The following is a 14,312-nucleotide window of genomic DNA, read 5'->3' as shown; positions in this document are numbered from 1 at the left end:
CCTCTAAAGACATATGTATATTATATTGCATTTATGTCTATAGATCCTCTTTAATATCACACATGGCACCTTTAATTAATCTAATTAACATGGAAAATAGGCAACCCTAGTATGTTCATTTACAAACTCCTATTAATGCATTGCCATTTAAGAAAGTAATAAAAAACACATTGAATTCTTCTCAGGTTCACAATAATTGACTCCATGACCATTTCCTGAGCCTTCCACACAAATTAAACACAACATGAGATGGACAAGAGATAGAGAGGGAGAGTTTTTTGTGCTGACCGTGTGTAACACCCCTCTGACACAGTGGGTTCTCAGATGATCTTCAAGCTTGTTTAGAGAACAGAGACGTCCTTTGATGATCTCTGAGTTTCTGAGGGTGGACATGTTTTCACTTTCAGCCGGGGCATTCACTGCATCACAAATCTTGCTTTATGGGACTATCTGCCCATTAATTACAATCCAGGTGGAGAGGAAGACAAATTTGACATGCTTGCTGAAGAGCCACACCACAGGATTATGTTAATGGGTCTGTAGAACACAAATGAAGACTGGACCCTATTGACTTCCATAATACGGACAAAAAAAACCACAAAGTCAAAATATCTTCTTTTGTGTTTCACTGAAGAAAGAATCATATACAGGTTTGAACGACATGAGGGTGAATAAATGATGACAGAATGTTTTATTTTTGTATGAACTATCCCTTTAATGGATCATCCAGTATTATGGTGGTAAACATGTTATGAAAGTTAATTCTCTGTGCACCATATGTCAGAATCTTAAATTCAAAGGCAGCAAGGATCGAGTGTGTAGAGGGCATTATATTGAGGTCAGTGTGAAAAAAGATTGATGGGGTTGTGTGAATGAGCAATGGTTGATGCTGACTCAGGTCTGAATTGTCCCTCTGCCAGATGTATTGGTAATTTGATGGTTCGAATGTTGCTCCATGAGCATGGAGAGGTTCGCTGCCTGCTGTTGAATATATTTTGGACACACCGGGAAGTCTTACACATGCTTTCAATTTATATTGCTGCTTGATGGTGACGGCTGTAGGTGAACAAATTATAGTGTAAGTATGTGTAATTATTCAAATCAAGAGATGGAAACAATTGAACTGCTAGTAACTGTAGTAGAATAATGCATTTTTACCCATGATTATATGTAAGAGTAATTTTGAAAACGGTCTGCAATCAATCTTATGAACTATGTTGTTGTCTTCTTTTGTGATCTGCCAGGTTTGGAATGACGTACAGTAATTGTTTAAAAGAATTTTCATTTTTGAATGAACTATCCCTTTAATAAAGAAGACAAGAGTTTTGGATCCCAGTCCCCATTCACTTTGACTGCATATAGTAGAAAAACAACCAAAAACATTTTTTTCTGGGTTTGAACAATACGAAGATAAATGAAAAAATGCATTGCTTAGTCAGTGTATTTGAGTAGCGGGTAGTATTTAATAAGAATTTATGAGAGCTCCTTGCTATTAATTCTAAGGTTTGTGTTTGAAAAGCTTTGCTCAGTAAGTGTAAAGGGGGTGTGGATTTCTGTGCAGCCCGCTGAGGTGAGATTGTGTGTGTCAGTCTGATTTGGTCTGTGTGCTGCTTGGTCATGGCTGCGCTCTCAGCTGAAGTCTTGCATTGGCATGTGAGTTCCTGCATCGTTCTTTACTGTTTGACATAGTTTGTGATCTTGCATGTTTTTGTCCGATGTTGTGCATCTGCGCTCAAATTTCAACTTGTTCTTGCTTGCGTAAAATATTGAATGTAAATTTGAAGTGACTTTAAATTTTAAATGAACACATAGGTTCCCGGCTTTTTGTTTATTGCTGAGTGCAGGTTTGTGTATAAAGTTCTGAATTAGTTTTGCCATAGATCAGTATGTGAGTTATGGCATGTCCTCCAGCTACCGCCCAGACAAACTTTCTGCAGCAGACAACAATAAGATGAGAAGATACTGTAAAGTATGGCACAAGACATTGACAAATGTATCACCACTTGCAGTCAAATATGGCTGTCATCAGACACTAAATGATCTAAATTGTTTTCCTCAGTGTCAGCATAATATTTTGTCTTATTATATATAGTTTTCTTGAAATGTCTAAAAATTGGACAGTAAAAAGAGTTGCTTGTTTTATTTGTGTACACAGAGAAGTCAAGTTTAGGGATTTGACCCAAAATGTTTGCTTTGTGATATTTTCACATTTCCAGCGTGTCCCATCTGGTTGGCTGTTTCGTCTTCCTCTGTGGTTACATACTGTATGATTAAGCCGTCACCCTGATTGGAAACCGTCTCTTAGATTTGGACAGATTTACTGTGGATAAAAAACATGTTTTTTTTTCTTTTCATCATAAAGATTAAAGTAATACAGCAGAGGAAACAATCTGTAATTCAAATATTTCAAACAAGTTGAAATAAATAAGTTTATATTCTATATTGATAAAATTATTATTTAGATGCATTGCATCCAGGACATTTTTTGCTATTTCTAGAAATTTCTAGCCATGTGTATATTCATAAAAAAACATTGAAATGCACATGAATTTTAGTAAAAGACTAGGTCTTGGTGTTATATTGGCCATTCTCTTCTGTCCCACATTTTTTTTAAAGCATTCAAGTATTCAAATCTTAGTTGCTTACTAAGATCCTTCTATCATCCTTCTAAACCCACAATAATATTTATAATATCAATAAGTTTAATATATATAAAATCATAATTTATTGTGTACTTTCAATTGGAAGAAAGGTGTCCCGAACCCAAACCCCTAAATGTCAACTTATGAAAATTATGTTAAAGAATATTTATCTTTTTTTCTATTTTTGTTTTTAAAATATGTTTTTGGTGTTTTTAAAAATGTTAGTTCAAAAATATATTATATTTTATTATTAAACTTAATTTAAAAGTGTGTCCTGGATTTTCATGTCACTACCGAAACTTTTAGTCCTTTGGCTGAGACTGATTTTAACCACACCCCTTTATTTTTGATAAAAAATTATTACTATGTCCCTTTCTCTAATAGCTATATGGTGAGTAAATTGGTCTTGAAGTGAGTTTAAAAATCTTAAAATGTTTGTAACTTTAAGGAACGTCACCACCAAACTTTTTTGCAGTAATTCCATAGAATTTCGTTTTTATGTACATCTGAGCAGAACTGTGCTTGCAAACCATGTGATGATTAGCATCTTAAAGGAAGGCTCACAAGTATTACAAAATTGTCACTACCAAAACAGTCAAAACCAAAACGTATCACATTGTTTCGGAAAAAGGGACACTTAATCCTTTATTTGGGGAAATCAACAAAACTCTGTACAGTTATGCAAATCATTATTATTTTAGTATGTTTGAGTAATGACATAGTACGAGAACTGTAGGTTCCCTTTCTGTCGGGTCTTGGACGTTGTGTCAAGACGACAGATGGGGTTCGCCCTTGAGAACCTATCAACTCTGACTACTATAGAAGAGGCCAATGAAATTTAGCGAATGAAATTTGCATGCCGGTCTCCGCCCATGGATATCCGGTATAAAAGGAAGTCGCCGTGCAGCATTCATTTACATTTTTTTCTTCTGAGCCATCGCTCATGACTAAAGAACTTAAACTAAAAGTGTTAAGACAAATTGCCGGATCTACGACGGGGAGCAGCGGATCGTCCCTATCCTCCAGCAACCTTCCCCTGGGCGTCTTGATGGTTCCAGAGGTGTTCAGAGAGCATTTTTTGCGGCATGTCCCGCTGTTCTCTTAGGTGGGGCACCCTCATCGAGGAGGGGGACGGACACGATAGCTGCATCAGGTGTCTGGGAGTCCAGCACTCTGAGGCAGCTTTCGTAGACACAACCTCCCCGCACTAAAGGTAGATTTCAGACTTCAGGCAGAAGTTGCAGTCACGGGACGCCTCTGGGTAAACCTTGCGCAGATGTGTGACACAGAGAAAGTCCACTTTCTCGATGCAACCATCTCGCAGGGTGGGCTGTTTGGTGACACCGTCGAGGACTTCGCTCAGCAGTTCTCAACGGTGAAGAAACAGACAGAGGCGATTAGCCACATCTTACCGCGCTGGACTCAGCTGCCCAGAGGCCTCACCCCGGATCAAGAGGACGAGGGGGAAACCGCCACCCCGTCAACAACCTTCTCGCAAGATGCGCCCCTGACGGGAAGACCCCAGGGAGAACAACATGGGCAGAGCAGCCTACCCCCTCAGGCCGGGAGACATATCACAGATAGCTCTAACTGGACCTAGTGCTACCGGACGTCTGTAACACCCCCTCGGAGGGCTGTTCCGTCTGATGTATCCTCATTAGTTGGTTCCCACTCCTGGTAACCCATGACCTTCCCCAGGTGGACCTCCACCTCGCAGTTAACTACTCAGTCCGCAAGTTCCATGCGATCTCCCTCAAGGGCGAGACCATATCCACTATATTCCTTCCCCCCGGGGAGGAAGTGGCGTCTGCAGCCCATCACTAATTAAGGAAGTCGCGCTCACCCGTTGTAAACCCAATCCGGACGGCCTCTCGCCAGTAGAGAGCTAAGGCCTCCGTTGGTGAAAGGTTACCGGTCAGGGCTGTACCCATCTTTCTCCATGAAAGCACTGGAACCCCCGACCATCACACTGGAAGGTTACAGTCTCGCGAAAGCCTCGTGCTGACACACCCAGGCCTGCAACCTTCGCGTCGCTGGAGATTGTTACACGATACAGCGTTGTGCCGTTTTTCATAGGAACCCCATCTGTCGTCTCGACACAACGTCGAGAGACCGACAGAAAGGGATCGTCTTGGTTACGTCTGTAACATCAGTTCCCTGATGGAGGCAACGAGACATTGTGTCCCTTATGCCAAAACACGTATCGACCTCTGCTGTAGTCGTGAGAGGCTCTCAGGCTCTTCAGAACAAAGGGTAAATGAACGCTGCACGCCGTATTCCTTTTATACCGGATATTCGGGGGTGGAGAACGGCATGCAAATTTAATTCGCCAAATTTCATTGGCCTCTTCTATAGTAGTCAGAGTTGATAGGTTCTCAAGGGCGAAAACCATCTGTCGTCTCGACACAACGTCTCGTTCCCTTCATCAGGGAACTGAGGTTACAGACGTAACCAAGACATTTTCTATTATATATTTACGGTCAAATGTGTATTTCCTGTATGTGTTGGCTGTGTATGTGCAACATAGTTAGTTATTTGTATTAACATATAATGTTGAAAGTCTGATTCAGCTGTAGAAATGGAATATTGTAGATTCTATTGTATTGTATTCTATTGTTGTCAGGTTTTGGTAGAGACGAAACAGACAGAATGGTAAGTTTATAAGTTTTAATTTGCAGAATGGATCGGTACAACGAAATAGGTGAATATCCGGTAAGATGACAAAACAGATGGAAACTTATCCGAAGTGTAACCAAGTCTCTCTCTTTATCTTGCTGATAAAGCTGATGATGGATTCCTTTGCAGGCGGTAAGAAGATTCGCTGAGAAGATCGGGAATAGTAGGTAGGAATACAGGTACGTATGGTATAGAGTCTGTGTCATGTGTAGACGAGATCAGACAATGAGTGAATGTTGGTCTGTGGTATAAATGGGTGCACTGCTGATGAGGTCCAGGTGATAGTGATTAGTAATCGGGTGACAATGAGCGTGTGAATGACTGAGTGGGCGGAGTGAGGGAATGAGTGGAGTGAGATGGTGATGGAATCCTGACATTACCCCCCCCTCCCGAGGTGGCTCTTGACGGCTGGGAAGAAGAGAGATTTTGCCGGGGACGAGGTCTCCCACGACCCCTGGGAGCTGGGCGGTCAGGATGGTCAGCATGGAACTGGGAGAGTAAAGCAGGATCTAGGATATCATCACGGAGTACCCAAGAACGTTCCTCTGGACCGTAGTTCTCCCAGTCCACCAGATACTCCAGACGGGGGCCTCGTCGCCGGGAGTCCATGATGGATCGGACTGTGTAGATGGACTCCTCCAGCACCATAAAGGAAATTTCTTCAGAATGCAGACAACCTACACGCAGCGTCAGAGTAGGTGAGCAGTGACGAATTCGACCTCGACCCAGCGGTTTTCCCTGGATGGTTTGTACAAGGAGGTCTTGGGAGTTGCGATGTTTGCGGATGTTCAATTTTTGGAGAAGCTGGGTGGAGATGAAATTCCCCGCCGAACCGGAGTCAATAAGGGCTTGTGTGCTGGGCGTGGGGGTCGAATAGGGCAAGTGCTGAGAAGTTGATTATCTGATGCACAATAGAGACATAGTTTATGCAGAATTCGTCGTTGACGCTCTGAAACTGGGAGATGGGCGGAGCCAAGATCCATAGGCTCTGGTGCTGGAGGAGAAACTGATGGAAGCGAGGGCGGAGGACATACAGTGGGAATCGGAGGGTCACAGGCTGATAATCTTTGCGAAACTCGAATGGATTTTTGAATTAATTTCTCAATCCCCAGACTGTCGTCATCAACCACCATCAATTGACGAATGTTAGAATTCAAACCGTGACGATAGGCTGTAATCAATGCTGTCTCATTCCATCCATTGGATGCCGCTAAGGTACGGAATTGTAAAGAGAATGTACTTATGGAAGATTTGCCTTGACGAAGATTGTAGAGTTGATCATGAACTGACAAATCGGCAGCAGCTTGACCAAAGACTTCTTTGAAATGTTGTATGAAGGTGGAAAGGGATTGAACGACTTCTGAATTTGAATTCCACAGCGACTGTGCCCACTGAAGTGCTTGCCCAGACAATAGTTAGATGATAAAAGCCACCCGAGCTGAATCGTTAGCGAATAGCTGTTCTTGCATGGAAAAATACAAAGATACCTGAAGAAGAAACCCACTGCAGTCCTCCGCCTCACCGGAGTATGTAGCTGGTCGGGCCATGGGACACGCTGATGCAGTGAACGAAGCAGCAGGCGTTTGAGGATGTGAAACTGAAGAGGTTGGTTGATGAGAGGTGGTTGGGTTAACCGGTGAATTCGTCGCGGATTCCGAAGGATTCTGCATGGTGGTCTGATCTTCTGTCAGGTTTTGGCAGAGACAAAACAGACAGAATGGTAAGTTTATAAGTTTTAATTTGCAGAATGGATCGGTACAACGAAATAGGTGAATATCCGGTAAGATGACAAAACAGATGGAAACTTATCCGTAGTGTAACCAAGTCTCTCTCTTTATCTTGCTGATAAAGCTGATGATGGATTCCTTTGCAGGCGGGAAGAAGATTCGCTGAGAAGATCGGGAATAGTAGGTAGGAATACAGGTACGTATGGTATAGAGTCTGTGTCATGTGTAGACGAGATCAGACAATGAGTGAATGTTGGTCTGTGGTATAAATGGGTGCACTGCTGATGAGGTCCAGGTGATAGTGATTAGTAATCGGGTGACAATGAGCCTGTGAATGACTGAGTGGGCGGAGTGAGGGAATGAGTGGAGTGAGATGGTGATGGAATCCTGACGATTGTAGATACTAGATTTTGCTGTACAGTATATTAAGGGGTCTGAGGACCCTGCAGGCAGATTATTTGTTCTGCGTGGGACCTCTCTACGCCGTAGCCTACATGTCTGTTTTCATTTATACTTCTACGCCGTTGTCCGCGTCGAAAGGCAATGACCCCTAGTCAGATTTGAGATGTTTAATACAGAAGCACAAATATATTACATAGATAAATCATTTGGAAATGCGTTTGAGTAAACATGACTCTATCGCAGACTTTTTTACCTGAGGGAGGGGTTCAACAGACCATTCCCAGCGCTTGCGATCCACATTGAGTTGACGCTTTGTTACATTTTTGGAGAGATGAGCGTCAGGCTACGGCGTAGGGTATGCGTAAACTACGCAGTAGGTCCTACGCACGACTATAACTTGCATTTACGGGTTTGCTTGGAATTTGGAGGCATCCCCTGACAATCTGAGACTGGAGATGGTGGTCTAGTGGGTTAAACCACTGAACTGGTAAATCAAAGGTTGCTGGTTCGATCCCAGCAGCCACCACCAGCGTGTCCTTGAGCAAGACACTTTACTCCATGTTGCTCCAGGGGGATTGTCCCTGTAATAAGTAAGTCGCTTTGGATAAAAGCGTCTGCCAAATGACTAAAATGTAAATGTAAATGTAGAGGGCACTGACCTACAGATAATGATTGTCACCATATGCATTCTTTCCTTAAAAGTATTAAATAATCTAATTAATTAATAATTATAAAAAAATATAATTAATAATTTTTTGATTGCACATAATGTGATAAGATTCTGGAAAATATAGTAATATTACATTTAATTCAATTCAAGTTTATTTATATAGCGGTTTTCACAATGTGTATTGTTTCAAAGCAGCTTTACAGGGGCAACAGGAAAAACAGAAAAGTTAAAACACAGCACAGTGCATGGTATTTATACAACGAGTAAGATCATTCTAATAAATCATTTCTCATTTCTAAATAAATAAATAAATGAATGAATGCAGTCTCCTGGTGAGCAGGCCAATACTGCCCTGCTGTGGCGAGGAACCCAAACTCCAATGATTGATTAATGGAGAAAAAAACCTCGGGAGAAACCAGGCTCAACCGGGAGGGCCCGATCCCCTCTGATGTGTCATAGCTGCACTCAAACTGGTGACATGTGATTTAAGTTTAGCATTTAATACCAAATATTGTAACTTCAGCATTAATAAGACAAAAAGTCCGTCTTTGCTCTTGGTTGGGGATGTAGTGGTCTGAGCTGGGATGGTCCGTCCGATGGTCATATTTCTCTTGGCTGTTGGTGGAATTGCCTAGATGGAGCTGGGATGGTCAGTCAGTCTGCAGCTGTAGCTGGCGTATTCTCAAATTGGGGATGGGGATCTGTCGGTCGTCTGGACATGGTGGAACTTCTTCCTACCTCGGGATGGGCATCCCGAGGCAGAGGCGGAAAGAGAATAAAGAGAATAATTAGCGTAGCTGCTGTTCATTAAGTGAAAGCTTGGCTGAAAAGATGTGTCTTTAATCTAGATTTAAATTGGGAGAGTGTGTCTGACCCTCGAATAGTATCAGGAAGGCTATTCCAGAGTTTAGGTGCTACGTATGAGAAAGCTCATCCCCCTTTGGTGGATTATGTTATTCTAGGTGTTGTCAAAAGTCCAAAATTTTGAGATCTTTGAGAGCGTGATGGGTTGTAACGTGATAAAAGCTTGGTTAAGTAAGTAGGTGCTAAACCGTTCAGGGCCTTGTAAGTAATTAAAAGAATTTTAAAAATCAATACGATACTTAATGTGTAGCCAGTGAAGCGATGATAAAACTGGGGTTATGTGATCGTATTTTCTTGACCTAGTAAGAACTCTGGCAGCTGCATTCTGAACTAACTGTAGTTTGTTTATTGATGATACAGGACAACCACTAAGTAGAGCATTACAATAGTCAAGTCGTGAGGTCACAAATGCATGAATAAGATTTTCTGCGTCTGCAACACATAAACTATTTCGTAATTTGGCAACATTTCTAAGGTGGAAGAAGGCTGTTTTTGTGATATTTGAGATGTGATTTTTAAATGACAGGTTGCCGTCTAATATGACGCCTAGGTCTTTAACAGTATTTGTTGGAGTAACAGTGCAGCTTTCAATTTGCAGGCTGTAATCGGAGATATTCTGTTTACTTGATTTTGGTGCTATAAGTAATATTTCTGTTTTGCTAGAGTTTAAAAGGAGGAAATTACTAGTCATCCAATGTTTTATGTCCTCGATGCACATCTTAAAGGAATCATCTGGTCTTGATGAGATATATAGCTGAGTATCATCTACATAACAGTGGAAGCTAATTCCATGTTTTCTAATAATGTTGCCGAGGGGCAGCATGTATATGGAGAAAAGCAAGGGTCCTAAAATTGATCTCTCAGGTAATCCATAATATTCTTGCGTAAGATTTGACGATTTCCCATTTAAATGGACGTATTGATATCTGTCTGTTAAGTAAGATCTGAACCATTGCAGTGCCTATCCCTGAATACCGATATAATTGTGTAAACGATCTAGTAGTATTTTATGGTCTACAGTATCGAAAGCAGTACTAAGGTCAAGCAGGACTAAGAGTGAGATGTTACCTTAATCTGAAGCAATAAGGAGGTCATTTGTAATTCTAACGAGCGCAGTTTCAGTGCTGTGATGCGGTCTAAAGCCAGACTGAAACTTTTTCGTTCATGTCATTATTTTGTAGGAAGGTACACAGTTGAGTTGACACTACTTGTATTTTAGACAAGTACGGGAGATTTGAAATCGGTCTATAGCTTCCTAGTTCATTGGGGTCTAAATTTGTTTTTTTGATAAGAGGTTTAATTATAGCCAGCTTAACGGGTCCTGTTACATCAAGAATTCCTGTTGAGTTCATGCCATAAAAATTCCTGTCATATACAATAATTCTGTTTTAATTTTGATAATGTCCAGATTAATTCTGACCTATATCTCAAACCACAGGTCCGCATTGAGGAGCTGGAAGAAGAACTGGAGACAGAAAGAGTCTTACGAGCCAAGGTACAACACAGAAGTCCAGTAGACTTTAAAGAACAATCTTCGATGCTTTCTTTCAGTCCAATATCTTAACACAAATGCTTAAATCTTTTTCCAAAGGATTGTCAGATAAGCGAGACCCGGCACATAAACTGTCACACATTATCTCATCTGTGAGTTTTTGACTGATGAGATATTTGTGTCGTTGTTGATGGTACCTGGAAGCAATTAGAGACATCAACCTTTAAATTTACTACATACTCCTAAGAGGCTTTTTGAAGATACTGTTTATCCATTCTACAGACTTAAAAATATTTATATATCCATAGTGGTCAAAACAATTAAAGAAATAATTCACTCAGAAATTAAAAATCTCACCTAATTTACCCGTCGTGCTTTATTTCTTCACAAAATACCTTTTTTTAATAAAAAATATGATGTTGGTCCTATACATGGACATAAAGTGATGGGCCATTTTTTAAATTAAGCTTTGTTTGTGTTCAGTTGAAGAAAGTAGTAACTAGCAGCACTGCTACAAAATGCTTTAGTCAGAGCTTTCATCGTTCTGTATTCTGCACATAAATCATCTGTTTTATTGATTAGGTCTTATTATACATGGTCATTGATATGATATGAAATAGCTCTTTACTCAAATAAATCAATTGTATTACCTATACCAGTCGGATATGATAATCTGGTTTTGTAGCAAACTCTTGTAATCCAGGGCAGATCTGAGGGATATTAGGTGGACGGCAGGTCATGTCAGGGACTATGTGGAATGAGTCTGGGATTAGTTTAGGTTGTGTTAGTTCTTAGGGTCAGAAAGCATTGAAACAGTCACTCCTTGGGGAGAGAAGGGCAGAGTATACCTCCGGTTAGCCCAAATGAACTCCACCTGGAATAATACATTGTGTTTCAAATCAGCAGAGGGGCAACTCTTATCATGTCAGTCAAACTATCTAAGTCATCATTCAACACTGTAGTTAAAGCAATACTTCAGCTTAAAACAAAATTTCTGTCTTAGCTACATGGCCTCTTGTCATTGCAAACCTGTGTGATTTACTTTCTCCTGCAAAAAAACAAATGAAGGGGGGACCGAGGGTTTTTGGTTACCAACATTTTCTCTAAATATCTTCTTTTGTCTTTTACAGAAGAAAGAAAGTCATATAGGTTTGAAATGACAACAGGGTGAGTAAATGATGATAGTATTTTCATTTTGAAGGCGAACTGTTCCTTTAAGCAGAGTTAAGCACATGTTATACTGACTTTATACATAATTTTGTCCTTTATAAAAAAGCTTAAAGGGATAATTTACCCCCAAATATATTTTCCTAATTTACCATCATGTCAGCGTGTGAGGGAGTGAGTGCGTGTGCCCTGCGATGGGTTGGCACTCCATCCAGGGTGTATCCTGCCTTGATGCCCGATGACTCCTGAGATAGGCGCAGGCTCCCCGTGACCCGAGGTAGTTCGGATAAAGCGGTAGAAAATGGATGGATGGACCATCATGTCATTCCAAACCCCGTTTTTCCTTCATCTGCAGAACAAAAAAATAAGATATCTTAAAGAACGTTGATAACCAAACAACATTGGCCCCATTGACTTATACAAACACAACTAAGACGTCTATTAGAAAATCTACTTTTGTGTTGAACAGAAAGAAAGTCATATGACTTTGAAGTATCTCTTTAAAATCTTTGGTAGGAACATTCATTGATGTACAGTAGTGTCTTTACTCCTACACGTACAGTACTTTTGTTGCAAACTACCGGAGATCCTTGATAAAAAGTGTGATCTTTATATGGCTGTAGGTTCCGAAATACCCCCAAAAACCTGTGCAGGAATATTGTCTTACAGAGTGACATGGCCCTCAGTCTTATGTGAGGATATCTTCATGTTGGGTGGCATTCCTAAGCATACTTACTCCTTCAGAGTAAGTATGCTAATCCATTGCAGAGTACAAGAATCAAGCACCAACATGCATAATTTTATCTCAGTCTCCCTGTGCATGTCTCCATGGACCCCTCAACACCCCTTAACACGCACACCTTCAGAGGATCTAAAGCATCCCAGCTGCAGACAGACTTCGCATTGTTCTTTCTCCTCTCCTTCACAGATAGCATCAGATTCAAGGGAAACTGACAGCATTAAATTCCAAAGGTCTTCCGCAAAGGAATTCATATTCCACTCGCGCACACATTGGTTTTATGTAAGGCCTATAGCATTTTATCAGAAAGACGTGGACAGCACAAAATTCTAAAAAATATATATTATTTTATCATTTGCTCAACCTCTCATTTAAACCTCTATGACTTTCTTCCGCAGAACACAAAAGTAGATATTTAAAAGAATATTGGTAACTTAACAATGGCAGTACCCGTACATTTCCATTGTATGGACACAAAACCATATTCTGCACAAAAAACAAAGCCATACAGGTTTGAAATGATAACAGGGTGAGTAAATAAAGACAGAATCGATTCGCTTCAGAAGACCTCTGTTAATCCACAGAGCCGTGTCAAGCAGTTCTCTGATCGATGGATGAACTTTTTGGATCTTCAAAAAATTGCCCCCAATTCACTCCAATTCTACCACTTGAAAGAAAAGCGATATGTGATATTAGAACTCCGACTGCATTATTCTCCAAGAAGAAAGTCATATTCAGTCAGGATACCTTGAGGGTGAGTAAAACATGGGGAAATTGTGTTTCTTGGCTGAAGTATCCCTTTAAGTTTTTCGTCAGTAGTCGAAATTAAAGATAATGGTCACTTTCTATTTCTGTTTGTTTTAAAGTATAAAGAAGGAGGTTGGAGGAGGTTACAGGAGGTTAAAGAAGTGTTGATCAGTTCCAAAAACTTTCTGGCTAAATCCTGCATTTTCTCTTCGCCTATTTCATTGACATTTCAGCAGTCTTACATCCAAGTGAATCCGGGTCAATGCAACATCTACTCTTTTTATCCTTCTCATTATTTTTCAAATAGTGTCCATTGAATCTGAAAAATCTCATTTGTGTCATTTATTTAGTCTAATTCTAGTCAATTGACATGTCACAGCAGGCATTAATATCACAACCAGCTGTAAGTAAATGAAAAGGCCTGTTTTTGCATTCAAGATATGCTTTCAAGTGTCGCAGTACAAACAGATTTCTTGTTTGTTCGTTATAAAAGCGATCTGTTGCACAGCAGTGAAATCTGTTAAATTGTTGATTGGTCTTTTCAACAATAGGATCAGTTCTAGACTTTTAAATAAACATTGTCTTCACGTGTTTTAAGTCAAAATGTTACTGTGGGTTTCCGTTGATTGTAGTCAATTGTCATTGTTGTGGGGTGCTAATTATGTCCTACATAGTTATCTTAATTAACATATTAGTTGATTTTAAAGGTCCAGTATGAAATTTTGCAGGGTCTAGTGGTGAGGTTGCAAATGGCACCTAACGCCTCATTACACCCCTCCCTTTTAAAGCACCTCTTTGGCTCTCACAGGACAAAGATGTCGTCACGTTTACGCCGAATGAGATAAAGTATTTATAAAACGCGCTCAGAGTAGCAGTTTGTCCATTTAGAGCTACTGTAGAAACAACATGGTGAACGTAGATAGAAAAAGCTCATTCTAAGGTATGAAAACAAAAGGCACCATTATGTAAGGTCTCAATACACCTAGTTATATATTATATTGCAGTTCTTTTAGTCGATCCTCCCAAAAAATACACATCCGACCTTTAAGTTAATGTGGGTGAATAGAATAAGTTGTAAATAATTTTGAGTCATACACAAGTAAGCCAAATGTAAAAATGTCTTTTTTTTTCAATATCGGAAATTGATTATTTGAATGCAATGTTGGGATTTGGAGGTGCTATACAG

At 40.3% G+C, this 14,312-nt stretch overlaps 1 protein-coding gene across 3 annotated transcripts in view; it reads left to right on the top strand.

The window, feature by feature from the left end:
• Window positions 1-14,312, top strand: part of LOC130439370 (myosin-16) — a 57,154-nt gene that overhangs the window by 28,390 nt on the left and 14,452 nt on the right. For 2 of the 3 annotated variants that reach the window (XR_008909446.1, XM_056771972.1), the window contains exon 6: window positions 10,420-10,476. Coding sequence is in view for 2 of the 3 variants with exons in the window: in XM_056771972.1 (XP_056627950.1) it covers window positions 10,420-10,476 (57 nt within the window). In the remaining variant the exon portion in view is untranslated. Of the gene's footprint in view, window positions 1-1,612; window positions 1,654-10,419; window positions 10,477-14,312 lie in introns of those variants that run through there. The other variant, XM_056771973.1, reaches the window with a different exon arrangement.

Source organism: Triplophysa dalaica, chromosome 17 (assembly GCF_015846415.1).
Source record: "Triplophysa dalaica isolate WHDGS20190420 chromosome 17, ASM1584641v1, whole genome shotgun sequence".
Taxonomy (NCBI): Eukaryota; Metazoa; Chordata; class Actinopteri; order Cypriniformes; family Nemacheilidae; genus Triplophysa; species Triplophysa dalaica.
The sequence above is the reverse complement of the archived record's forward strand: the minus strand, read 5'-3'. Positions and strand labels throughout refer to the sequence as shown.